This window comes from Hemitrygon akajei, chromosome 8 (assembly GCF_048418815.1).
Source record: "Hemitrygon akajei chromosome 8, sHemAka1.3, whole genome shotgun sequence".
NCBI classification, from domain to species: Eukaryota; Metazoa; Chordata; class Chondrichthyes; order Myliobatiformes; family Dasyatidae; genus Hemitrygon; species Hemitrygon akajei.
In genome coordinates, this window is record NC_133131.1 from 180,439,325 (window position 1) to 180,464,992 (window position 25,668).

General features: G+C 42.2%; 1 protein-coding gene across 3 annotated transcripts in view; it reads right to left on the reverse strand.

The window, feature by feature from the left end:
• The window catches only part of mapk15 (mitogen-activated protein kinase 15), a 182,629-nt gene that overhangs the window by 84,384 nt on the left and 72,577 nt on the right, over window positions 1-25,668 (reverse strand). For all 3 annotated transcript variants that reach the window (XM_073055254.1, XM_073055253.1, XM_073055255.1), the window contains exon 7: window positions 10,732-10,871. In XM_073055254.1, the coding sequence (XP_072911355.1) occupies window positions 10,732-10,871 (140 nt within the window). The remainder of the gene's footprint in view (window positions 1-10,731; window positions 10,872-25,668) is intronic.

The following is a 25,668-nucleotide window of genomic DNA, read 5'->3' on the forward strand; positions in this document are numbered from 1 at the left end:
GGACCGAAAGGTCTGTATTGTGCTGTAGTTTTTTATGTCTCTAAATTTCTAAAATGCTGAGCCTAACAAAGACATTAGTCAGACCGCATTGGAATACTGTCAACAGTTTTGCGCAGCATAGTCCAGAAAGGATGTGTTGTCATTGGACAGATTCCAGAGGAGGTTCACGAGGATGATTTTGGGAATTAAGCGCTTAACGTATGAGGAGCATTTGGCAGCTTTGGACCTGTACTTACTGGAATTTTGAAGAATGCAGGGAGATCTCATTGAAACCTATCAAATGCTGGAAGGACTAGACAGGGTGGATGTGGAGAGGATGTATCCTGTGGTGGGGTTATCCAGAACTAGAGGAAACAGCCTCAATATTGAGGGCAACCCTTTAGAACAGAGGCAATGAAGAATATTTTTTTGCCAGACAGTAGTATATCTGTGAATGCTCTGCCACATACAGTGGCAGAGGCCAAGTCCATGCGTAAATTTAAAGCGGAAGTTGATTGTTTCCTGATCAGAGTATATGGTAAGAAGGCAGGTGTATGGGGATGAATGGGATCTTGGGTCTGCAATGATAGAACGGCAGAGTTGACTCGATGGGCTGAATGGCCTAATTCTGCTCCTATGTCTACGGTCTTGAGGGAAAGTTCTAGGAACTAATGTCTAATGTCAGTTGAAAATGCTGGAGAAAACTCTTTGGGATAGAATATACGATAGGAACCCCATGGCCTAATTAGGGGAGAGCCAGCATATTTTGTGCATAGCTGGTTATGCCTTACCAGCTTGACTGAGATTTTTGACAAGGTGACAAAGACAGATTGATGAGGGTAGGGCAGTGGATGTTACCTACATGGATTTCAGTAAGTTATTTGACAAAGTCCCTCATGGGAACCTAATACAGAAGATTAAAATGCATGGAGTCAGCGGTGAATTGGCTAGAATTCTGTAATTAATGGTGTTTTGCAGGGATCTATGCAAGGGATTCTGCTGTTTGTGATGAAAATAAATGACCTGGATGAAAATGTAATGGGTGGGTTAGTAAGTTTGTAGATGATACCAAGATTGGTAAAGTTGTGGATAGTGTAGAAGACTGGCAAAGAATATAGCACAATGTAGACCAGGTGCAGATATGGGAAATGGCAGGTGGGAGTTTAACACAGATAAATGTGAGGTGCTGCACCTTGGTGGAGCAAAAGGAGACAGTACACTGTTAAAGACAAGATCCTTAACACTGCTGCTGAGCAGAGATCTCCTAGAACTCAAGTTCAGAACTCCCTGAAAGTGGCTACACAGGTCGATAAGGTGAAGAAGGCTTATGGAATGCTTGTTTTTACTAGTCAAGGCATTCAGTTCAAAAGTCAAAAGGCTAAGTTGCAACTTTATAAAGCTCTATTTAGGCCACATTTTGAGTATTGCATACAGTTCTGGTCACCCCTTCTATAGGAAGGTTGTTGAGGCTTTGGAGAGGGTACACAGATATACCAGGATGTTGCCTGGTTTCAAGGGCATGTGCTTTCATGAGAGGCTGGATAAAGTTGGGTTGTTTTCTCTGAAAAGCCGGAAACTGATGGGAGATTGAATAGAAGTTAGGACAAATAGTTAAAAAGCTAAGCTAGCACGCAGTCAGGCTGTCAGGAAGGGCAAGTAAATGGTAGGACAAGATTAGACCATAAGACATAGGAGTAGAGTTAGGCCATTCAGCCCATCAAGTCTACTCAGCCATTCCATCATGGCTGATCCCAGATCCCACTCAACCCCATACACCTACTTTCTCATCATATCCTTTGATGCCCTCACCGAATGAGAAACTATCAGCTTCCACCTTAAACACACCCATGGACTTGACCTAATTATACCATTGGTTTCCTATCATATATTCTATCCCTAAGAATTTTCTTCAGCATTTTCCCTACAACTGCCATGAGACTCACTAGTGTATAGTTCCCAGCACTTTCCCACAAGACCATAAGACATAGGAGCAGCATTAGGCCATTCAGCCCATTAAGTCTACTCTGCCATTTCAACATGGCTCATCCCAGATTCCACTCAACCCCATACACCGCTTCATTCTCGGAATCATCCTTGTGAACCCTCTCTGCACTCTTTCCAATGACAACATATTCTTTCTGAGATATGGGGCCCAAAACTGTTGACAATACTCCAAGTGCAGCCAGCAGGGTGGGTATCAGCGCATTAGGGGTGCAGAATCAAAAAGTGTAGCAAATATGGTATTCAAAGTGTTATATCTCAGTGTATGAAGTATAAGAAATAAGAATAATGAACTTTTTGCTCATTAGAAAGACATAGGATAGAAAGATGTTGAATCCTTGTGTGTTGAGTTAAAAAACTGCAAGGGTAAAAGGACCCTGATGGCAGATATATACAGGCCCACAAATAGGAGCTGAGCTGAGAACTACAGATTGCAATGTGAAACAGAACAGCTGTGTCAAAAGGGCAATGTTATGATAGTTATGGGAGATTTTAACATGCAAGTAAATTGGGAAAATCAGGTTCATAATGATCTCAAGAGAGTGAGTTTGTTGAATGCCTACAAGATAGGTTTTTAGAGTAGTTTGTCATTGAATGTATGAGGGGATCAGCTATACTGTATTTAGTGTTATGTAATGAATCAGAGGTGATTAGGGAATTTGATATAAAGGAACCCATAGGAGACAAAGATCACAATATGATTGAGTTCTACTTGAAATTTGATAGGGAGAAAATAAAGTCTGATGGAGTAAAAGAAATTACAGTGTATGAGAGCAGAGTTGGCCAAAGTAAATTGGAAGGACATGCTGGTAATGATGACAGTAGAATAGCAATGGCATGAGTTACTGGAAATATGAGGGAGGTGCAGGATAGATGTATTCTAAAAATGAAGAAATACTCAAATGACAAAACAGTAACCATGGCTGACAAGGGAAGTCAAAGCTAATATCAGGGAGAACCCAGAGGGCTCCATGGCATGATCCGGTATCTCCTCTGTCAGCCAGGTCTCCACGAAGCACAAAATGTTGCATTCCTTTGTTTCCTGCTGATAGGAGATTCTGGCTCTCAGTTCATAAGTTATCCAGGGACTGAACGTTAGGGAGTGGCGGTCGATTTGCATGCTGTCTCAGCCTCACCAGGACACCAGCCCTTCTCCCTTGCCTCTGGCGCTTCTTCCGAGGTAGTGGCGACGTAAGAGTTGCGTCTCCCATGGATTGCGCAAGCAGGGGATCCCAGTGTAGAAAAGTGGGCAAATGCCATCTTTCCGATGTTCAGAAGGGTCAGTCTATCGTGCCTGATGTGACTATCAGCTACTTAAACAGAAAATGCTAAGAAAATTGTAGAAATTAGTATACCGTAGATTTAGAACATAGAACACAGAACATAGAATAGTACAGCACATTACAGGCCCTTCGGCCCACAATGTTGTGCCGACCCTCAAACCCTGCCTCCCATATAACCCCCCCACCTTAAATTCCTCCATATACCTGCCTAGTAGTCTCTTAAATTTCACTAGTGTATCTGCCTCCACCACTGACTCAGGCAGTGCATTCCATGCACCAACCACTCTCTGAGTGAAAAACTTTCCTCTAATATCCCCCTTGAAGTTCCCTCCCCTTACCTTAAAGCCATGTCCTCTTGTACTGAGCAGTGGTGCCCTGGGGAAGAGGCAATGACTGTCCACTCTGTCTATTCCTCTAAATATCTTGTACACCTCTATCATGTCTCCTCTCATCCTCCTTCTCTCCAAAGAGTAAAGCCCTAGCTCCCCTAACGGAGTTTGGAACGTTAACTAGCTCCCTTAATTTGGAACGGAGTTCGCAACATAGCCGCCGTACATAGTGCCATCTTGGTACTGTGAACAGTTTTGGAGTCCTCATCTAAGAAAAGATGTGCTGGCATTAGAGAGGGTTCAGAGAGGGTTCATAATGATGGTTCTGCGAATGAAAGGGTTATCATTAAAAGAACGTTTGATGGCTTTGGGTCCGTATTCGCTGGAATTTAGAAGGATGAGGGGGAATCTCATTGAAACATTTTGAATGTTGAAAGGCCGAGACAGAGTAGGTGTGGAAAGGATGTTTCCCATGGTGGGGGAGTCTCAGACAAAAGGGCACAGCTTCAGAATACAAAAGTGCCCATTTAAAACCGAGATGCAGAGAAATTTCTTTAGCCAGTGTGTGGTGAATTTGTGGAATTTTTTACCACAGGCAGCTGTGGAAGCCATGTCATTGGATGTCTTTAAGGTGGAGATTGATAGGTTCTTGATTGGCCAAGGTATCAAAGGTTACGGGAAGAAGGCGGGGAGTGGGGCTGAGGAAAGGTAAAAATGATCAGCCATGATTGAATGGCAGAGCAGACTGGATGGGCTGAATGAAGCTGGTCAGGTGTCAGATCTCTCAGTGGGAGAGCATTTTGGAGATAGTGATCATAATTCTATCTCCTTTACAATAGCATTGGAGAGAGATAGGAACAGACAAGTTAGAAAAGCATTTAATTGGAGTAAGGGGAATAATGAGGCTATCAGGCAGGAAATTGGAGGCTTAAATTGGAAACAGATATTCTCAGGGAAAGGTGCAGAAGAAATGTGGCAAATGTTCAGGGAATATTTGTGTGGAGTTCTGCATAGGTATGTTCCAATGAGTTATGGTAGGGTAGAAAAACAGTGGTGTACAAAGGCTGTGGTAAATCTAGTCAAGAAGAAAAGAAAAGCTTACAAAAGGTACAGAGAGCTAGGTAATGTTAGAGATCTAGAAGATTATAAGGTTAAGAGGAAGGAGCTTAAGAAGGAAATTAAGAGAGCCAGAAGGGGTCATGAGAAGGCCTTGGTGGGCAGGATTAAGGAAAACCCCAAGGCATTCACAAGTATGTGAAGAGCAAGAGGATAAGATGTGAAAGAATAGGACCTATCAAGTGTGTCAGTGGGAAAATGTGTATGGAACTGGAGGAGATAGCAGAGATACTTAATGAATACTTTGCTTCAGTATTCACTAAGGAAAAGGATCTTGGCGATTGAAAAGCTTGAGCATATAGACATTAAGAAAGAGGATGTGCTAGAGCTTTTGGGAAGCATCACTAGACACTAGAATACTACAGTACAGTACAGGCCCTTAGGTCCTCAAAGTTGTACTGACCCATGTATTCCTTAAAAAAAAGTACTAAACCCACACTACCCAGTAACACACTATTTTTCAAGTTGGATAAATCTCCAGGACCAGATGAGATGTACCCCAGGCTATTGTGGGAAGCAAGTGAGGAGGTTGCTGAGCCTCTGGTGATGATCTTTACATCATCAATGGGGACGGGAGAGGTTCCGGAGGATTGGAGTGTTGCGGATTGTTCCCTAATTCAAGACAGGGAGTAGCAATATCCCAGGAAATTATAGACCAGCGAGTCTTACTTCAGTGGTTGGTAAGTTGATGAGAAGATCCTGAGAGGCAGGATTTATGAACATTTGGAGAGGCATTATATGATTAGGAGTAGACAACATGGCTTTGTCAAAGGCAGATCGTGTCTTAATAGCCTGATTGAAAATTTTGAGGATGTGACTAAACACATTGATGAAAGTAGAGCAGTAGATGCAGTGTATATAGATTTCAGCAAGGCATTTGATAAGGTACCCCATGCAAGGCTTATTGAGAAAGTAAGGAGGCATGGGATCCAAGGGCATCTTGCTTTATGGATCCAGAATTGGTTTGCTCACAGAAGGCAGTTTGTAGGCAGGTTGTTGACAGGTCATATTCTGCATGGAGGTCGGTGACCAGTGGTGTGTTTCAGGGATTTGTTCTAGGACCCCTTCTCTTCGTGATTCTTATAAATGACCCCGATGAGGAAATGGAGGGATGGGTTAGTAAATTTGCTGATGACACAAAGGTTGGGGGTGTTGTGGATAGCGTGGAGGGCTGTCAGAGGTTACAGTGGGACATCAATAGGATGGAAAACTGGGCTGAGAAGTGGCAGATGGAATTCAATCCAGATAAGTGTGAGGTTGTTCATTTTAGATAGATCAAATATAATGGCAGAATATGGTATTAATGGTAAGACTTTTGGCAGTGTGGAGGATCAGAGGGATCATGGGGTCCGAGTCCATAGGACACTCAAAGCCGCTACACAGGTTGACTCTGTTGTTAAGGGAGCATACTGTTCATTGGCCTTTATCAATCATGGGATTGAGTTTAAGAGCCGAAAGGTAATGTTATAGCTATATAGGACCCTGGTCAGACCCCATTTGGAGTACTGTGCTCAATTCTAGTCACCACACTACGGAAAGGATGTGGAAACTATAGAAAGGGTGCAGAGGAGATTTACAAGGATTTTGCCTGGATTGGGGAGCATTCCTTATGAGAATAGGCTGAGTGAACTCAGCCTTTTCTCCTTGGAGCTGCAGAGGATGAGAGGTGACCTGATAGAGGTGTATAAGATGATAAGAGGCATTGATTGTGTGGATGGTCAGGTTTTCTCCCAGGGCTGTAATGGCTAACACGAGACGGTACAGTTTTAAGGTGCTTGGAAGTAGGTACAGAGGAGATGTCGGGTTAAGTTTTTTTATGCGGAGAATGGTGAGTGCGTGGAATGGGTTACCAGCAACGGTGGTGGAGGCAGATCGTTAAATACAGCTCCTCTCCCCTCCCCCCACTGGGAAGGTCAGATCACAACCTGGTGCATCTCAAACCCTGCTACGTGCCTCCGGTGAAGAGTAAACCTGCAACCTCGAGGACAATAAAGAAATGGTCGGGGGAGGCTTATGAGGCACTCCAGGATTGTTTTGAGGTGACAGACTGGCAGGCACTCTGTGAGCCACATGGAGAGGACACTGAAAACATTGTTACATCAACTTCTGTGTGGACTGCAATGTTCCGGCAAGAACTGTCCTTTGTTTTTCAAATAACAAGCCACGGGTAACAAAGGACATTAAGGACATCTGAATGCTAAAAAGAGGGCGTTTAGAGATGGAAATAGGGAGGAGTTGAGGACAATACAGAGGGACCTGAAAGCCAAGATCAGGGAGGCTAAAGACAGGTATAGGAGGAAGCTTGACTGGATATTCCAACAGAACAACATGACAGAGGTCTGGAGTGGTATGAGGACCATCACTGGGTTCCGGCAAACTAGCAACAGAGGAGCTGAAGGCAGTGTGGACAGGGCCAATGAACTTAACCTGTTCTTCAACAGATTTGACACTGTGGCCCCTGCCCATCCCCCACGATTCATCTGTTGTCGGCCCCCAACCAACACATACTCCACTCTCCCCTCCTACCCCTCTTCACAGCCCCCCTCCCTTCTCTCATGAATACACCCCTCCCCCACCTGAAACCACCACGGTGGGCTTCACAGCTGAACAGGTGAGAAGACAGCTGAAACGTCTCCACCCAAGCAAGGCTGCAGGCCCGGATGGTGTCAGCCCCAGGGTGCTCAAAGCCTGTGCCCCCCAGCAATGTGGAGTACTTCACCATGTCTTCAACCTGAGCCTGAGTCTTCAGAGGGTTCCTGTGCTGTGGAAGACGTCCTGCCTCGTCCCTGTACCGAATACGCTGCGCCCCAGTGGCTCCAATGACTACAGACCGATGGCATTGACCTCCCACATCATGAAGACCCTGGAGAGACTTGTCCCAGAGCAGCTCTAGCCTATGGTTAATTATTTATGGCTTTATATTGCTATATTTCTACACTATTCTTGGTTGGTGCGACTGTAACAAAACCCAATTTCCCTCGGGATCAACGAAGTATGTCTGTCTGTCTGTCTGTAAGAGACTCCTCGTTAGGTACATGGAGCTTTGAAAAATAGAGGGCTATGGGTTACCCTAGGTAATTTCTAAAATAAGTACATGTTTGGCACAGCATTGTGGGCCGAAGGGTCTGTATTGTGCTATAGGTTTTCTATGTTTGTATGTTTCTATCTTCATAAGTCATTAACAATGTAAAAATGGAACATGAAAGTAAGGTAGCCAATAACATGAAAGAGGATACCAAAAGGTTTTTCAGATATATAAAGTGTAAAAGAAAGGTGAAAGTAGAATTTGGACTGCTGGAAACTGACACTGGATAGGTAGTAATAAGGGTCAAGTAAATAGCAAATGAATTGAATTAGTATTTTGATTTAGTCTTTACTGTGGAAGACACTAGCAGTATGGTGGAAGTTCCAGGTGTCAAGGGTTATGAAATGTGTGAAGTTACCATTACTAAGAGAAGGTTCTTGGGAACCTGAAACATTAAAGGTAATAAATCACCTGGACCAGATAGTTTACACCCCAGGGTTGTGAAAAGAGTTGGCTGAAGAGATTGTGGAGCCATTAGAGATGATCTTTCAAGAATCACTTAATTCTGCAATGGTTCCGCATGACTGGAAAATTGCAAATGTCACTCCACTATTCAAGATGGGAGACAGGCAGAGGAAAAGTCCTCTCAGCCTGACCTCAGTAGCTGGAAAGATGTTGGATTCGATTATTAAGGCTGAGGTCTCAGAGTACTTGGGGGCACATGATAAAATAGGTCAAAGTCAGAATGTTATCCTTAAGAGAAAATTTTGCCTGACAAATCTGTTGGAATTCTTTGAAGAAATAACAAGCACGATCATTTGATAAAGAAGAATCATTTGATATTATGTATTTTGGATTTTCAGAAGACCTATTACAAGGTGACTCACGTGAGGCTGTTTAACAAACTACGAGCCCACAGTATTACACACTATTCTAGCATTGATAAAGGTGTGGTTGACTGGCAGGAGGCAAAGTGGGAATAATGGGAGCCGTTTCAGGTTGGCTTCCAGTGACTAGTGGTGTTCCACAGGGGTCTGTGTTGGGGCCACTTCTTTTTACATTATAGTCAACGAGTTAAAAGATGAAATTGATAGCTTTGTTGCAAAGTTTGTAGACGATACAAAGGCAGGTAGAGAGACAGGTAATTTTGAGAAAGTAGAGAGGTCACAGAAGCTCTTAGACAGATTAGGAGAATGGGCAAAGAAATGGTAGATGAAATACAGTGTTGGGAACTATATGGTAATGCACTTTGGTAGATGAGATGAAAGGGTTGACTATTTTCTACATGGAGAGAAAATTTTAAAAAAAGCATAGGCACAAGGGGACTTGGGAGACTTTGTGCAGGTTTCTCTAAAGGTTATTTTACAGCCTTTGTCTGTGGTGAGGAAGGCAAATACGATGTTAGCATTCATTGCAAGAGGACTAGAATATAAAAGCAAGGATGTAATGTTGAAAAATTATAAAGCTCTGGTGAGGGCTCACTTGGAATATTGTGAGCAGTTTTGGGCCCCATATCTTCAAAAGGATATACTGATATTGGAGAGAGTTCAAAAGAGGTTCATGAAAATGAATAGATTGTCATATGAAGAGTATTTGATGGCTCAGTAAAAATACACCTGTATCTGTAAGGTTCAACTGCCGGTGAATCAGTATCCTGGCAAAAAAACTACACTATGAAGACAAAAGAGCTCGAAGCAACTCTGTAAAAAAGGTTATTTAAAAGCACAAGACTGGAGATGGATATTAAAAAAAATTCTAAGTCACTGAATATCTTGAAGTACAGCTAAATCAATCCTCAAGAAATGGACAGAATATGGCACAGCTGTAAACCAGAGTAGAGCAGGCCGTCCTCAAAAACTGAGTGACTGTGCAAGAAGGAGACTAGTGAGGGAGGTCACCAAGAGACCTATGAGATCTCTGGAGGAACTACAAGATTCAGTGGCTGAGATGGGAGACACTGCACATACAACTGTTGACTGGGTGCTTGACCAGTCACAGCTTTTGGGAAAGTGGCAAAGAGAAAGCCACTGTTGAAAAAAATCAAATGAAATCTCAGCTAGAGTTTGTCAGAAGACATGTGCGAGACTCTGAAGTCAGTTGGAAGAAGGTTCTATGGTCTGATGAAACTAAAATTGAGCTATCAGACTAAATGCTATGTCTGGCATAAACCAAACACCACACATCATCAAAAACACACCACCCCAAACGTGAAGCATGGTGCTGGTTGCATCATGCTGTGGGGATGCTTCCCTGCAGTAGGCCCTAGAAGGCCTGTGAAGGTAGGGGGTAAAATGAATGCAGCAAAATTCAGGGAAATCCTGTTGCAGTCTGCAAGAGAACTGCAAATTGGCAAAAGATTTGTCTTCCAGCACAACAATGAACTCAAGCATAAAGCCAAAGCTACACAGGAATGGCTTAACATCAACAAAGTTGAAGTCCTGGCATTGCCAAGTCAAAGTACAGACCTTGTGAGAATTTGTGGCTGGATTGAACAGGACTGTTCATTCACGATCCTCATGTGATCTGACAGTGCTTGAACACTTTTGTAAAGGAGAATGAGGAAAAACTGCAGTGTCCAGATGTGCAAAGTAGAGAGAGACTTGTCCACACAGACTCAAGGCTGTAATTGCTGCCAAAGGTGCATATATTACTTACTTACTTGACGGGGGTGAGTAATTATGCAATCAATTATTTTGAATAACTAATTGTATTAAATTTAGACCAATTGATAGAAATCTGTTTTCATTTTGACACGAAGGAGTCTTTTCTGTTGATCAGTGTCAAAAAACCTAAATTAAATCCACTGTGATTCAATGTTGTAAAACAATAAAACATGAAAACTTCCAGAGGGGCTGAATAGTTTTTAGAGGCACTGTACATTGTTGCTCAAGTTACGTATATATGAACCACAAACAAAGGTCCCAGCACTGATCCCTCTGGACCTTCAGCCAGACCGGTGAGGGCATCTGAGTGCAGCATCATTGTAGGAGGAATGTACCTTCATTTGAGGGGGCTGGAATTACACTCATGATTCTTTCAATCTGATTTATTGAGGAGGTTCCTGGAAAGAGCGGTTTCCCGAGCAGCATCTCTCCTAAAATACACCCAACACTCCACATGTCCACGCCTTTGGTGTATCTGTATAAAGAGATATATTTCACTTAGTTTTGAGGCCCCTAAATGCTTTCTATCAAAGTAACTAAATACCAGTGTACAGATGTCCACAGCACCAGACCAAATGTCAAGATCCCACCGCCTGCCAGTATCACCTGCCCTCCATCCTCCTGATTTCCTCAACCAGTTTCTTCTTCCCTAGCTCGCTCTGAGTCCTAACCTGAACATTTGCCTTTGCTGCCTGACCCACTGAGTTCCTTCAGCAGGTTATTTTTTCACTCTGGATTCCACTATCTGCAGTCATGTGACACCAGTTTGTAACCAGGTTTCAGCTATGCTATTCCAACACTACCTTCATGCTAATGGATTTGTTTTTATCTATGGTGTTGTGAAACCAATTATCCCACTGCTATTCTGCCCAGACTTTAAACCCATAGTAAACTAATCACACTCCTTGTAATCATTTGCACTATATTTTCATCAGTAACTCAGGTTTACTTCCAACATTTGTTTCTGAACCTTATCTAACTCTCACATTGTGTATACAGTGTGGACTTCGCTATCATCCTCTTTGTGCTATTTTGATAACCTTCCCAAGGCCACCAGCCTTGTTATTGGATTAAAGTCCCTTCTCTTTCAGACAGTCAGCATTTCACTAGAGTGTGTCAGAAAAGAAAGATCAAGGAAAGTAAGGGTGGGGAGAGCCAGCCTTGGATAACTAAGGAAATAAAAGAAGGCATCAAACTAAAAGCTTGTGCAAGTTGCCAAAAGTAGTGGGAAACAGGAAGATTGGGAAAATTTTAAAAACCAACTTTTTAATCGAAAAACCAAATTTTTCAATCGAAGCAAGAGGCTGAGAGTGAAAGACTGAAGCATCGCTGAGGGAAGGTCGTTTTCTTTAACTGATCGGGGTAGGGAGGCTCTACTGCACAGGCGTGTGACGTAGTGCGCCAAGGTTTAAAAGGGAGAGAAAAACTTTCAACGGTCTTTTCAATCAAAGCCAGAGGCTGAGAGTGAAAGACTGAAGCATCGCTGAGGGGAGGTCGTTTTTCTTTAACTGATCGGGGAAGGGAGGCTCTACTGTGCAGGCGTGTGACGTAGCGCGCCAAGGTTTAAAAGGGAGACCGCAATATACAGCGTCCATCATCATAGCGGCCATCATCAGTCGGAGTGGGACGGCTTTGGCTCAGTCAGGCTTCGGTGAGAAACAGGCAGAGGTGAGGATAGGTTCCAGTAAGTTTCTGTTTTTCTTTTTCTTGGTTCAGACTAGAGCATATGCCAGGCAGGATGTTGGAATGTTCCTCTTGCAGGATGTGGGAAGTCAGGGAGGCCTCCGGTGTCCCTGACAACGATACCTGCAAGAAGTGCATCCAGCTGCAGCTCCTAATGAACCGCATTAGGGAACTGGAGCTGGAGCTGGATGACCTCCGGATCATTCGGGAGACTGAGCAGTTTATAGATTGTAGCTTCCAGGAGGTAGTTACACCTAAGGAACGGGACACAGGGAACTGGGTTACCATCAGGCAAGGGAAGGGGAAAGGGTAGGTAGTGCAGGGTTCCCCTGAGGCCATTCCTTTCCAGAACAGGTATACCGATTTGAATACTTTTTGGGGGGATCACTTACCTGGGACAAGCTGCGGCAGCCGGATCTCTGGCACTGAGTCTGGTTCTGCAGTGCAGAAGGGAGGGAGGAAGAAGAGGAGAGCAGTAGTGATAGGGGACTCCATAGTCAGGGGTACAGACAGGAGATTCTGTGGTCGTGACAGAGACTCCCGGATATTTTGTTGCCTCCCGGGTGCCAGGGTCAGGGATGTCTCTGATCGCGTGCAGAGCATTCCAAAGTGGGAGGGAGATCAGCCAGATGTCATGGTACACATTGGTACCAATGACATAGGTAGAAAGAGTCAGGAGATCCTGAAAAGTGAGTACAGAGAGCTTGGTAGGAAGTTGAAAAACAGGACCTCGAGGGTAGTAATCTCCGGATTGCTGCCTGTACCACGTGCCAGTGAGGGTAAGAGTAGGATGCTCTGGCAGATGAACATGTGGCTGAGAAACTGGTGTAGGGGGCAGGATTTCAGATTTCTAGATCATTGGGACCTCTTCTGGGGCAGGTGGGACCTGTACAAGAGAGACGGGTTTCATCTGAACTACAAGAATATACTTGCAGGGAGGTTTGCTAGTGTTATTGGGGAGGGTTTAAACTAGATTTGCAGGGGGATGGAAACCAGAGTGCCAGAGTAGATAGTGGAATGGGGGTAAAAATAAATGATGTTAGTAGTTCATGCAAAGTCATAAATAGTAAGGTTGCGTGTGGTGGTAACAATCTTCTGAGGTGTGTATATTTCAATGCAAGGAGTATTGTGGGAAAGGCAGATGAGCTGAAGGCCTGGATTGACACGTGGAGTTATGACATCATAACCATTACTGAAATTTGGCTACAGGAGGGGCAGGACTGACAGCTCAATGTTCCAGGGTTCCGATGTTTCAGATGTGATAGAGGCAGAGGGATAAAGGGTGGGGGGGTGGCTTTGCTAGTCAGGGAAAATATTACAGCAGTGCTTCGGCAGGAAAGATTAGAGGGCTTGTCTGCTGAGGCCATATGGGTGGAGCTGAGAAACAGGAAAGGTATGACCACATTAATAGGGTTGTATTGTAGACCACCCAATAGTCAGTGAGAATTGGAGGAGCAAATCTGCAGAGAGATAACAGACAACTGCAGGAGACAGAAAGTTGTGATTGTAGGGGATTTCAATTTTCCACACATTGATTGGGACTCCCATACTGTTAAAGGTCTAAATGGGTTAGAGTTTGTGAAATGTGTTCAGGAAAGTTTTCTAAATCAATATATAGATGTACCAACTAGGGAGGATGCAATATTAGATCTCCTATTAGGAAATGAGTTAGGGCAGGTGACGGAAGTGTGTGTAGGGGAACACTTTGGTTCCAGTGATCATAACATCATTAGTTTCAACTTGATCATGGATAAAGATAGATCTTGTCCCCGGGTTGAAGTTCTAAACTGGAAAAAGGCCAAATTTGAAGAAATGAGAAAGGATCAAAAAAGTGTAGGTTGTTCTCTGGCAAGGATGTGATTTGTAAGTGGGAGGCCTTCAAAGGAGAAGCTTTGAGAGTGCAGAGTTTGTATGTTCCTGTCAGAGTTAAAGGCAAAACGAATAAGAATAAGGAACCTTGGTTCTCGAGGGATATTGGAACTCTGATAAAGAAGAGAGAGATGTATAACATGTATAGGCAACAGGGAGGAAATAAGATGCTTAAGGAGTATAAAAAGAGTAAGAAAATACTTAAGAGAGAAATCAGGAGGGCTAAAAGACATGAGGTTGCTTTGGCAGTCAGGGTGAAGGATAATCCTAAGAGCTTCTACAGGTATGTTAAGGCAAAAGGATAGTAAGGCATAAAATTGGTCTTCTTGAAGATCAGTGGTCGGCTATGTATGGAACCAAAAGAAATGGGAGAGATATTAAATGGGTTTTTTGCATCTGTATTTACTAAGGAAACTGGAATGGAGTCTATGGAAACAAGGCAAACAAGTAGGGAGGTCATGGAACTTATACAGATTAAAGAGGAGGAGGTGCTTGCTGTCTTGAGGCAAATCAGAGTAGATAAATCCCCAGGACCTGACAGGGTATTCCCTCGGACCTTGAGGGAGACTAGTGTTGAAATTGCAGGGGCCCTGGCAGAAATATTTAAAATGTCGATATCCATGAGTCAGGTGCCGGAGGAGTGGAGGATAGCTCATGTAGTTCCATTGTTTAAAAAAGGCTCAAAAAGTAAGCCAGGAAATTATAAGCCGGTAAGTTTGACATCGGTAGTAGGTAAATTGTTGGAAGGAATACTAACAGATAGGATCTACAAGTATTTGGATAGACAGGGACTTATTAGAAGCAGTCAGCACGGCTTTGTGCGTGGTAGGTCATATTTAACCAATCTATTAGAGTTTTTTGAGGACGTTACCAGGAAAGTAGATGAAGGGAAGGCAGTGGATGTTGTATACATGAACTTCAGTAAGTCGCTAGGTATACATGGAGAGGTAGTAAACTGGATTAGACATCGGCTCAGTGGAAGAAGCCAGAGAGTGGTAGTGGAGGATTGCTTTTCCCAGAGAATGGTGAATTCTCTGCCCAATGAAACAGTGGACGCTACTTCAGTAGATATACTTAAGACAAGGTTGGATAGATTTTTGCATAGTAGGGGAATTAATGGTTATGGGGAAAAGGCAGGTAGGTGGAGATGAGTTCACAGCCAGATCAGCCGTGACCTTATCAAATGGCGAGCAGACTTGATGGGCCAGATGGCCTACACCTGCTCCTATTTCTTATGTTTTTATGTGAGTCAATGTACATTCCTCTAAGTTTCAGCAAGCACATCACTGCAAGCACTGGGTTACTAACCCAAATGAGCCTGTGATCACTTATTGATTCAAACTGAAGTGCAGTCAACCCTTTCAAACATCACTTGTTTAATTTTACAAAAGTATACAATAGACAATTATAAGACCATACGACCATAAGACAAAGGAGCAGAAGTCGGCCATTCGGCCCATCGAGTCTGCTCCGCCATTTCATTAAGAGCTGATCCAATCTCCCCTTTAGTCCCACTCCCACGCCTTCTCACCATAACCTTTGATGCCCTGACTACTCAGATACCTATCAATCTCTGCCTTAAATACACCCAATGACTTGGCCTCCGCTGCCGCCCGTGGCAAAAAATTCCATAGATTCACCACCCTCTGGCTAAAAATTTTTTTTCGCATCTCTGTACTGAATGGGCGCCCTGCAATCCTCAAGTCATGCCCTCTCGTACTAGACTCCCCCACCATGGGAAACAACTTTGCCACATCCACTCTGTCCATGCCTTTCAACATTCGAAATGTTTCTGAGGTCCCCCCCATTCTTCTAAACTCCAAGGAGTACAGTCCAAGAGTGGTCAAACGTTCCTCATATGTTAACCTTCTCATTCCTGGAATCATTCTAGTGAATCTTCTCTGAACCCTCTCCAATGTCAGCACATCCTTTCTTAAATAAGGAGCCCAAAACTACACACAGTATTCCAAGTGAGGTCTTATCAGTGCCTTATAGAGCCTCAACATCACATCCCTGCTCCTATAGTCTATTCCTCTAGAAATGAATGCCAACATTGCATTCATCTTCTTCACCACGGATTCAACCTGGAGGTTAACCTTAAGGGTATTCTGCTCGAGGACTCCCAAGTCCCGTTGCATCTCAGAACTTTGAATTCTCTCCCCATTTAAATAATAGTATGCACGTTTATTTCTTCTACCAAAGTGCCCCGTACACTTTCCGACATTGTAATTCATTTGCCACTTCTTTGCCCATTCCCCCAATCTATCCAAGTCTCTCTGCAGACTCTGTTTCCTCAGCACTACCAACCCCTCCATCTATCTTTGTATCATCAGCAAACTTAACCACAAAGCCATCTATTCCATAATCCAAATCGTTGATATACAACGTAAAAAGAAGCAGCCCCAACATGGCCCCTGTGGAATACCACTGGTAACCGGCAGCCAACCAGAATGAGATCCCTTTATTCCCACTCTCTGTTTCCTGACAATCAACCAACGCTCTATCCACATATGTAACTTTCCCGTAATTCCATGGGCTCTTAGCTTGTTTAGCAGCCTCATGTGCAGCACCTTGTCAAAGGCCTTCTGAAAATACAAATACACAACATCCACTGCATCTCCCTTGTCTAGTCTACTTGTAATTTCCTCAAAAAATTGCACTAGATTTGTCAGGCAGGATTTTCCTTTAAGGAAACCATGCTGAGTTCTGCCTATCTTGTCATATGCCTACAGGTACTCCGTAACCTCATCCTTGACAATCAACTCCAACAACTTCCCAACCACCAATGTCAAGCTAACAGGTCTATAATTTCTTTTTTGCTTTCTTGCCCCCTTCTTAAATAGTGGAGTGACATTTGCAATCTTCCAGTCCTCCGGAACCAGGCCAGAATCTATCGACTTTAGAAAGATCATTGCTAAATCCTCCGCAATCTCCATTGCTACCTCCTTCAGCACACGAGGGTGCATTCCATCTGGTCCAGGAGATTTATCTACCCTTAGACTATTTAGCTTCCTGAGTACTTTCTCTGTCGTAATATAATAGTCCATCCTGACGTTTTACAAGACACTGGGCAGAGCGCATATGGAGTATTGTGAGCAGTGCTGGGCCCCATATCCACAAAAGGCTGTGTTGACATTGGCAAGGGTACAGATGATGTTTACGAGAATTATTCTCGCAATGAAAGGGTTACCTTATGAGAAGTGTTTGATGCTCTGGGCCTGCACTAGCTGGTGTTCAGAAAAATGAATGTGGATCTCATTGAAACCTAATGAATATTGACAAGCCAAGATAAAGTGAATGTGGAGAGGATGTTTCCTGTAGCGGGAGTCTAGGACTAGAGAGCACAACCTCAAAACAGAAATACATCCCTTTGGAACAGAGATGAGGAGGAATTTCTTGAGTCAGAAAGTGGATTCAAGAAATTCCTCCTGATAAAGAGCATCTTGATGCATATATCAGGATTCTATTTATTGAATACAGCGCAGGATTTTCTTTATCGAATACAGCTCAGCATTCAATAAAAACTAACAATAAAATCATCAACTTAAAACTAGTCAATAAGCTTCAGGACCTTGTCCTTAATACATCTTTGTGCAATTGGATCCTTTATTTCCTTACATGCAGACCCCAGTCAGTTTGCATTGGCAACAGCATATCCTCCACGATTTCCATCAGTGCAGGTGTACCACAAGACTGTCTGCTTAGCCCCCTGCTCTATTCAATAGACAATAGACAGTAGGTGCAGGAGTAGGCCATTCGGCCCTTCTAGCCAGCACCACCATTCACTGTGATCATGGCTGATCATACACAATCAGTACCCCGTTCCTGCCCTCTCCCCATGTCCCTTGACCCCGCTATCTATAAGAGCTCTATCTAACTCTCTCTTGAATGCATCCAGAGACTTGGCCTCCACTGCCTTCTGAGGCAGAGCATTCCACATATCCACCACTCTCTGGGTGAAAAAGTTTTTCCGCATCTCTATTCTAAATGGCCTACACCTTATTCTTAAACTGTGGCCTCTAGCTCTGGACTCACCCATCAGCGGGAACATGCTTCCTGCCTCCAGTGTGTCCAATCCCTTAATAATCTTATATGTTTCAATCAGATCCCCTTTCATCCTTCTAAATTCCAGTGTATACAAGCCCAGTCACTCCAATCTTTCAACATATTACAGTCCCGCCATTCCGGGAATTAACCTTGTGAACCTACGCTGCACTCCCTCAATAGCAAGAATGTCCTTCCTCAAATTTGGAGACCAAAACTGCACACAATACTCCAGGTGGGGTCTCACCAGGGCCCTGTACAGCTGCAGAAGGACCTCTTTACTCCTATACTCAGTTCCTCTTGTTATAAAAGCCAGCATGCCATTAGCTTTCTTCACTGCCTGCTGTACCTGCATGCTTGCTTTCATTGACTGATGTACAAGAACACCTAGATCTCGTTGTACTTCCCCTTTTCCTAACTTGACTCCATTTAGATAGTAATCTGCCTTCCTGTTCTTGCCACCAAAGTGGATAACCTCACATTTATCCACATTAAACTGCATCTGCCATACATTTGCCCACTCACCCAACCTGTCCAAGTCACCCTGCATTCCATAACATCCTCCTGACATTTCACACTGCCACCCAGCTTTGTGTCATCAGCAAATTTGCTAATGTTACTTTTAATCCCTTCATCTAAATCATTAATGTATATTGTAAACAGCTGCGGTCCCAGCACCGAACCTTGCGGTACCCCACTGGTCACAGCCTGCCATTCCGAAAGGGACCCGTTAATCACTAACCTGTTAATTCACTTTATACTTATGACTTTTTGGCGAAGCATAGCTCAAATTAAATATTCAACTTTGCTAATGACAGTAAGGTGAAGCAATGGTAGTGATGAATCACCATTTAACAGGAAGATTGAAAATCTGGTTGAGTGGTGCCATAACAACAACCTCTTAATGTCAACAAGACCAAAGAGATGATTATAGACTTCAGAAAAAGGAAACAAGAGGTCCATGAATGGAGAGGGTCAGCAGCTTTAAATCCTTTGAAGAAAACAAAAGAAAATGAATCTCAGTGTTGTATATGGTGACATATATGTACTTTGATAATAAATTTATTTTGGTTTGAACTTTAATGGATTTGTGAAATTCATCACCACAGACAGATGTAGAGGCCAAGTCATTGGGTGTATCTGAAACAGAGGTTGAGATGTTCTTAATTAGCAAGAACATCACAGGTTATGCAGATAAGGCAGGAGAATGCAGTTGAAAAAGAAAATATATCAGTCCTGATTCAATGGCGGAGGAGATTCAATGACGTGCTAGTCAGAGTAGAATGATATTTCAGATGATTAAGTGGCTTGAAAATTGGTGCAAGGGAGAGGGATTCAAATTTCTGGGGCATTTGAACCAGTTCTGGGGGAGGTGGGACTGGTACAAACAGGACGGTCTGCAGCCTGGGCTGGACTGGAATCAATGTCCTAGGGGGAGCATTTGCTACTGCAGCTCAGGGGGATTTAAACTAATGTTATTAGGGGGATGGGAACAAGTGCAGAGAGACAGAGGGGTGTAAAATGAGGGTAAAAGCAAAAAGTAGTAAGGTAAAAAGTAAAAGTGGCAGGCAGGCAAATCCAGGGCAAAAATCAAAAAGGGCCACTTTTCAACATAATTGTATAAGGGCTAGATTGGGTATTGAGCAATGAGGAAGGGTTAGTTAGCAATCTTGTCATGCGAGGCCCCTTGGGTGAGAATGACCATAATATGGTGGAATTTTTCATTAAGATGGAGAGTGACATAGTTAATTCAGAAACAAAGGTTCTGAACTTAAAGGAGGGTAATTTTGAGGGCATGAGACATGAATTAGCTAAGATAGACTGGCAAGTGATACTCAAAGGGTTGACAGTCAATATGCAATGGCAAGCATTTAAAGATCGCATGGATGAACTACAACAAGTATTCATCCCAGTTTGGCAAAAGAATAAACCAGGGAAGGTAGTGCACCCATGGCTAACAAGGGAAATTAGATCAATTCCAAGGAAGAAACACACAAATTAGCCAGAAAAAGCACTTCCGGTAAGATGGCAACTGCTTAGCTGCTTCGAACTTTTGTTCCGTCATTCTTCCTATCTTTGCACTACATGTCTCCATTCTTAAACCTTAGTTAGGTATTTTATTGGGTTCCTTTTACTTGCCTGCGAACACAACTATCTTATAATGTCTAGCAAAAGTGCTAAAACCGGGAAAAAAGAAATTTCTACGGTTTTGCCGGTTGACATTCTCGCTGCGTTGTAACAGCATCGACAAGATATTTTAAAGGAATTTAGAACTTATTTCAACCAGCTGGATGCCAAATTGGATCGGATCAATGCTAGAATGGACGAACATGCTGAACATTTATCTCGCATCGACTCAACTTCTGATGATTTAAAATGCCGTGTTCTTTATCTCGAGACTCTATGCTCCAGCCTAGAGGAAAAGAACTGTAAACTTTTTTCCAAAATGGTGGATCTTGAAAACCGTAGCAGACGTTGTAATCTACGAATTCTTGGTTTGCCAGAGGCCACCGAACAGGGCTCTCCCGTGGAATTTTTTCCCGATTTTCTCTGTGAGATTTTTGGGAAAGAATTTCTTCCGACTCCACCTGAGCTTGAAAAGGCACACAGGATCTACGTTCCCCATGCAAATCTGGGTTCCCGCCCACGGCCGGTAATTTTGTGCTTTCATCAATACCAGGTGAAAAACCGTTTGATTATGGAGGCATGCCAGAGAGGTACTTTTGCGTTTCAAAATACAGTCATTCGTTTTGTGGAGGACTTTGCCCCCCAGGTTCTGAAGATGCGTGCTGAGTTTAAAGGTGTAATGAAAGTGCTTTTTGATCGTGGTTTCAGACCGTAATCCTGCCGACCTGCGAATTACGCTTACTACTGGAGAATATAAGTGGTTTAAATCAGTGAAGGATGTTGAGGCATTTGTTGGAAGTCTTCCGGCCAGCCCGTCTCATTAGGAACCCGGTCTGACCTCCTAAAATGGTGGATAAGTACTTCTCGTAGTAAAGCTATTTTTCCCAGACTCAGACTTTTCTTGAATAATTCAGACATTATTTATTGAAATTCTAAGGGCTGTAGACAATCTCTCCCTGGACTTGGTGCGTTTTTTCTAAATAGATAATCCGAGTTTAATGTTCCCCTGCGGACGTTTAGATTGTACGTGTGTAATCCATTTTATTCTTGTATAACTTTATCTATAGAGATCTACAAGCGACTTTAACTTGTTTTGGAGGTTTGGAGTTTTTATTGAAGGCCTCCCTGTTGGTTGATTCATAGTTTAAGTTTTGCTCCCTTTTTTTTCTATAAATGGTTGATAAGTACTCTCTTTGAATCTACAATTTCCCCCTTTTCTCCCTCCCTTTTTTTTCTTTTAATCTTTTATAATTTTTTGCGGGTAGGTTAGTTTTGGTTTTCTTTTGATTTTCTTTGTATTAAGTCTTATACTTCTGTTGAAGTTGTTCCTATTTGTAATTATGTTTTCTAATGCATAAACTAGCTACCATTTGCTAGAGTATTTATACGGAACTGTTGTTAACGACACAGAACTGGAAGTCATACTTGGGTTAATTTTTTTGGTAGAGCTAGCTGCTTTTTTTGGTAGCCGTCTAGTTTTGGGTTGTGAGGATGGGGCGGGTTCTCCAGTTCCAACACTACTCACTGTTTCCTTTGCCTTCCTTTGTTACTCAGGACATGTTTCTGTTTTGATTCTACGAATCTATGTTTACATTTTTGCTCCCAGACTGTTATTGTACTGCTTGACTTTTTATATGCCTGCTGCCTTCTACGCACTAACAATTGATAATGGTTAATACACTTAAATTTGTGAGCTGGAATGTAAAGGGATTGAATCACCCTGTTAAAAGAAGGAAGGTCTTCTCACATATCAAACAACTCAAAGCTGACATTGCTTTCCTTCAAGAAACTCATATTCGTTGTTTTGATAACTCCCGGCTTTTGTCAAAGTGGGCGGGTCAGCATTTTCATTCATCCTTTGCCGCCAAAGCTAGGGGGGGGTCTCCATCCTTATTAATTCAAATATTCCTTTTGAACTTCATAATAAGATATCTGATACAAATGGCTGTTTTATTATTGTTTCTGGTAAACTATATAATACAAAAGTTGTACTAGCAAACCTGTATGCCCCCAATTTCGATGATGTTAATTTTTTTGAACGTTTTTTCTCCTCACTACTAGTCTTAAACTCATACTCTCTTATACTGGGTGGTGATTTCAATTGTTGGTTAGATCCTAATTTGGATCGATCGTCCTCTTTTACTAGACCACCTACTAAATCTGCCTTAGCTATTCAATCGTTTCTCTCTAATTATGGTATCTCTGATATATGGCGTTTCCTTCATCCTACTGAGACAGATTATTCTTTTTTTTCACATGTTCACGATACCTTTACTAGAATTGACTACTTCTTACTCGATAATCAACTCATTCCATTTGTCTATTCTTGCGATTATCAGAGTATACTGATTTCTGACCATGCCCCAATTACTCTGTCTTTAAATTTTCCTGGTCTCCCTCAGAGGAATAAACACTGGCGGTTTGATTCGACTTTATTATCGGATGATGATTTTCTAAAATTTATTAAGGATCAGATAACCTTTTATTTTAACACCAATACATCACCTGAAGTGTCATCCCAGATTGTCTGGGATGCCATGAAAGCATATTTGAGGGGCCAAATAATCTCCTATACAGCAAATCTTAATAGAAAGTCCTGTGCAGATCGACTAGACCTCATTAATCAGATTAAAGATTTGGATCAACTGTATGCTCAAACTAAGAACCCTGAACTATACAAGAAGCGTGTAGAACTTCAAGCTAAATTTAACCTCCTGACTACTCAACCTTTCGAACGCCAACTTCTTGAAAGTAAGAGTCGCTTTTATATCCATGGCGACAAATCTGGTAAATTTCTAGCCAATCAGTTGAGGCGTTCCAAAGCCAAACAACATATTACAAAGATCCGGAAGGAGAATGGTGACCTTACATCGGATCACCTAGAAATCAATGACGCATTTAAGAATTTCTACTCTCGACTTTATTCCTCTGAATCTTTGAATGACAATATCTCTGTTGACCATTTTTTAAATAATCTGAATATTCCTTCGCTTTCATCTGATTTTAAAGCCAAACTTAATGCGCCTATATCATCAGAAGAAATATCTCTTGCAATTTCTGCATTGTCTTCAGGGAAATCTCCTGGACCTGATGGGTTCCCCGTAGAATTTTATAAATCATTCTCTTCACTTCTCTCTTCTCAGTTACTCTCAGTATTATCTGACTCATTTAGGTGTGGCCAATTGCCACCCTCCTTTAATGAGGCATCTATTATTCTTTTATTAAAAAAGGGTAAAGACCTAACAGAGTGTTCCTCGTATAGGCCGATTTCTTTGCTTAATGTTGATGTTAAAATCTTGGCCAAAGTCTTGGCTTATAGATTAGAAACTGTTATTCCCTCTATTATTTCCGATGACCAAACTGGTTTTATTAAAAACCGTCTCCTTTTTTTAACATGCGACGCCTATTTAACATTTTATATTCACCTCCAACTGGGATTCCTGAATGTGTTATTTCCGTCGATGCGGAAAAAGCATTTGATCGTATAGAGTGGAACTACCTTTTTGCAGTTTTAGAAAAATTTGACTTCGGTCAAAGTTTTATCTCTTGGATCAAATTGCTGTATTTGTGTCCTACTGCCTCCATTTTAACTAATTTCCAGAAATCCCAGTTATTTAATCTCAAACGTGGCACCCGCCAGGGATGCCCTTTAAGTCCCTTTCTCTTTGATTTGGTTATAGAACCCTTGGCGATAGCATTTCAAAATTGTCCTGAACTGACCGGGATTTGGAGAGGAGGTGTTGAGCATAAAGTTTCTCTTTATGCCGATGACTTATTACTTTTTCTTTCAAATCCGTCTACATCCTTACCTCCAATGTTTTCACTTCTTGACCAGTTTAGCCAGCTCTCTGGATATAAACTTAATTTACATAAGAGCGAACTTTTCCCAATCAATAAAGAAGCACAAGAATTAACATTTCGTGATCTCCCTTTTAAAGTAGTTCATAATCAATTTACTTATCTTGGGATTACAGTCACAAGGAAGTTTAAAGATCTCTTTCGTGAAAATTTTGCCAATCTTTCATATACTATTAAACAGAGTCTGTTACAATGGTCAACTCTTTCTATGGCTTTGGTAGGTCATTTTAATGTTGTTAAAATGTATGTTCTCCCTAAACTTTTATATTTATTTCAATCAATCCCAATTTTTATTTCTAAATCTTTTTTTGATTCCTTAGACCAGGGGTGTCAAACTCATTTTAGGTCACGGGCCGGATTGAGCAAAATGCAGCTTCATTCGGGCCGGATCAGTCGGACTCGTGCGAACGCAGCTTTCGTTGCCTCCGTTTTTTCAGCCTGCTCTCATGTGTCTCAGTCTCTGCTATAACTACAAAGTGTTCCACTTTACAAATTCCGTTTCTTATGAAGAAGACTGCCGAATAAACACCAAAAACCCTGAAAACCTGGTACCTGAATAAACTCAGCATTAGCCATATCATACGCCATAGGCGCTTCGATTACTGGGGCCAGCTTTAATAGTAATTAGATATTATCTCGCGGGCCAAAGATAATTCCACCGCGGGCCTTGAGTTTGACATATATGCCTTAGACTCTATTATTTTGTCATATCTGTGGAAGAATAAGCACTCTAGAATTAATAAAGATTATCTCCAAAAATCTAAGAAGGAGGGTGGCATGGCTTTACCTAACTTTCGTTTATATTATTGGGCAGCCAATATACGTTGTGCTATCTTTTGGTCTTTTTTTCATGGCCAACCCGAGTGCCCTAATTGGGTGGCAATGGAGTTGAGCTCCACTAAAGAATTATCTATCTCTGCACTTCTTGGCTCTGTACTCCCTACTAGTTTGTCCAGATTAATAGTTAATCCTCTTGTTAGACACACTCTGCGTATATGGGCTCAGTTTAGGAAATTTTATGGTTTCCATGGTTTTTCCTTTTCTAGCCCTATCTTACATAATCACCTTTTTTTACCTACTACGTATGACTCAGCATTCCATGATTGATATAGGAAGGGCATTAGACATTTTGAAGATCATTTTATTGATAATTGCTTCGCTTCTTTTCAACAGCTCTCTGCTAAGTTCAATCTGCCCAATGCTCATTTTTTCAGATATCTCCAAATTAGACACTTTATTACTCCTTTAATTCCTAATTTCCCTGAAATGCCTGAGAAAAATGTTATGGACTTATTTTTTTCTATTAATCCACTAGGTAAAGGTTTAATATCATTTATTCGTGATAAATTAGCAGCCTTATGACGTGCCCCTGTGGATAAAATTAAAATGGCATGGGAGCATGATTTAAATACCCCCTTATCTGATGAGGCTTGGGACTCGATTCTCAAATCGGTTAATTCAACCTCTCTTTGTGCTCGCCATTGCCTCTTACAGCTTAAGATTGTTCATAGAGCCCATATGTCTAAATCTAAATTATCTCGATTTTACCCTAACATCAGTCCGCTTTGTGATAAATGCTTTGTGATAAATGCAAAAGGGGTGAGGCCTCTCTCATTCATATGTACTGGCTTTGTCCTAGCTTGGAGAAATTTTGGAAAGATGTCTTCATAACGTTATCGCATATTCTGAAT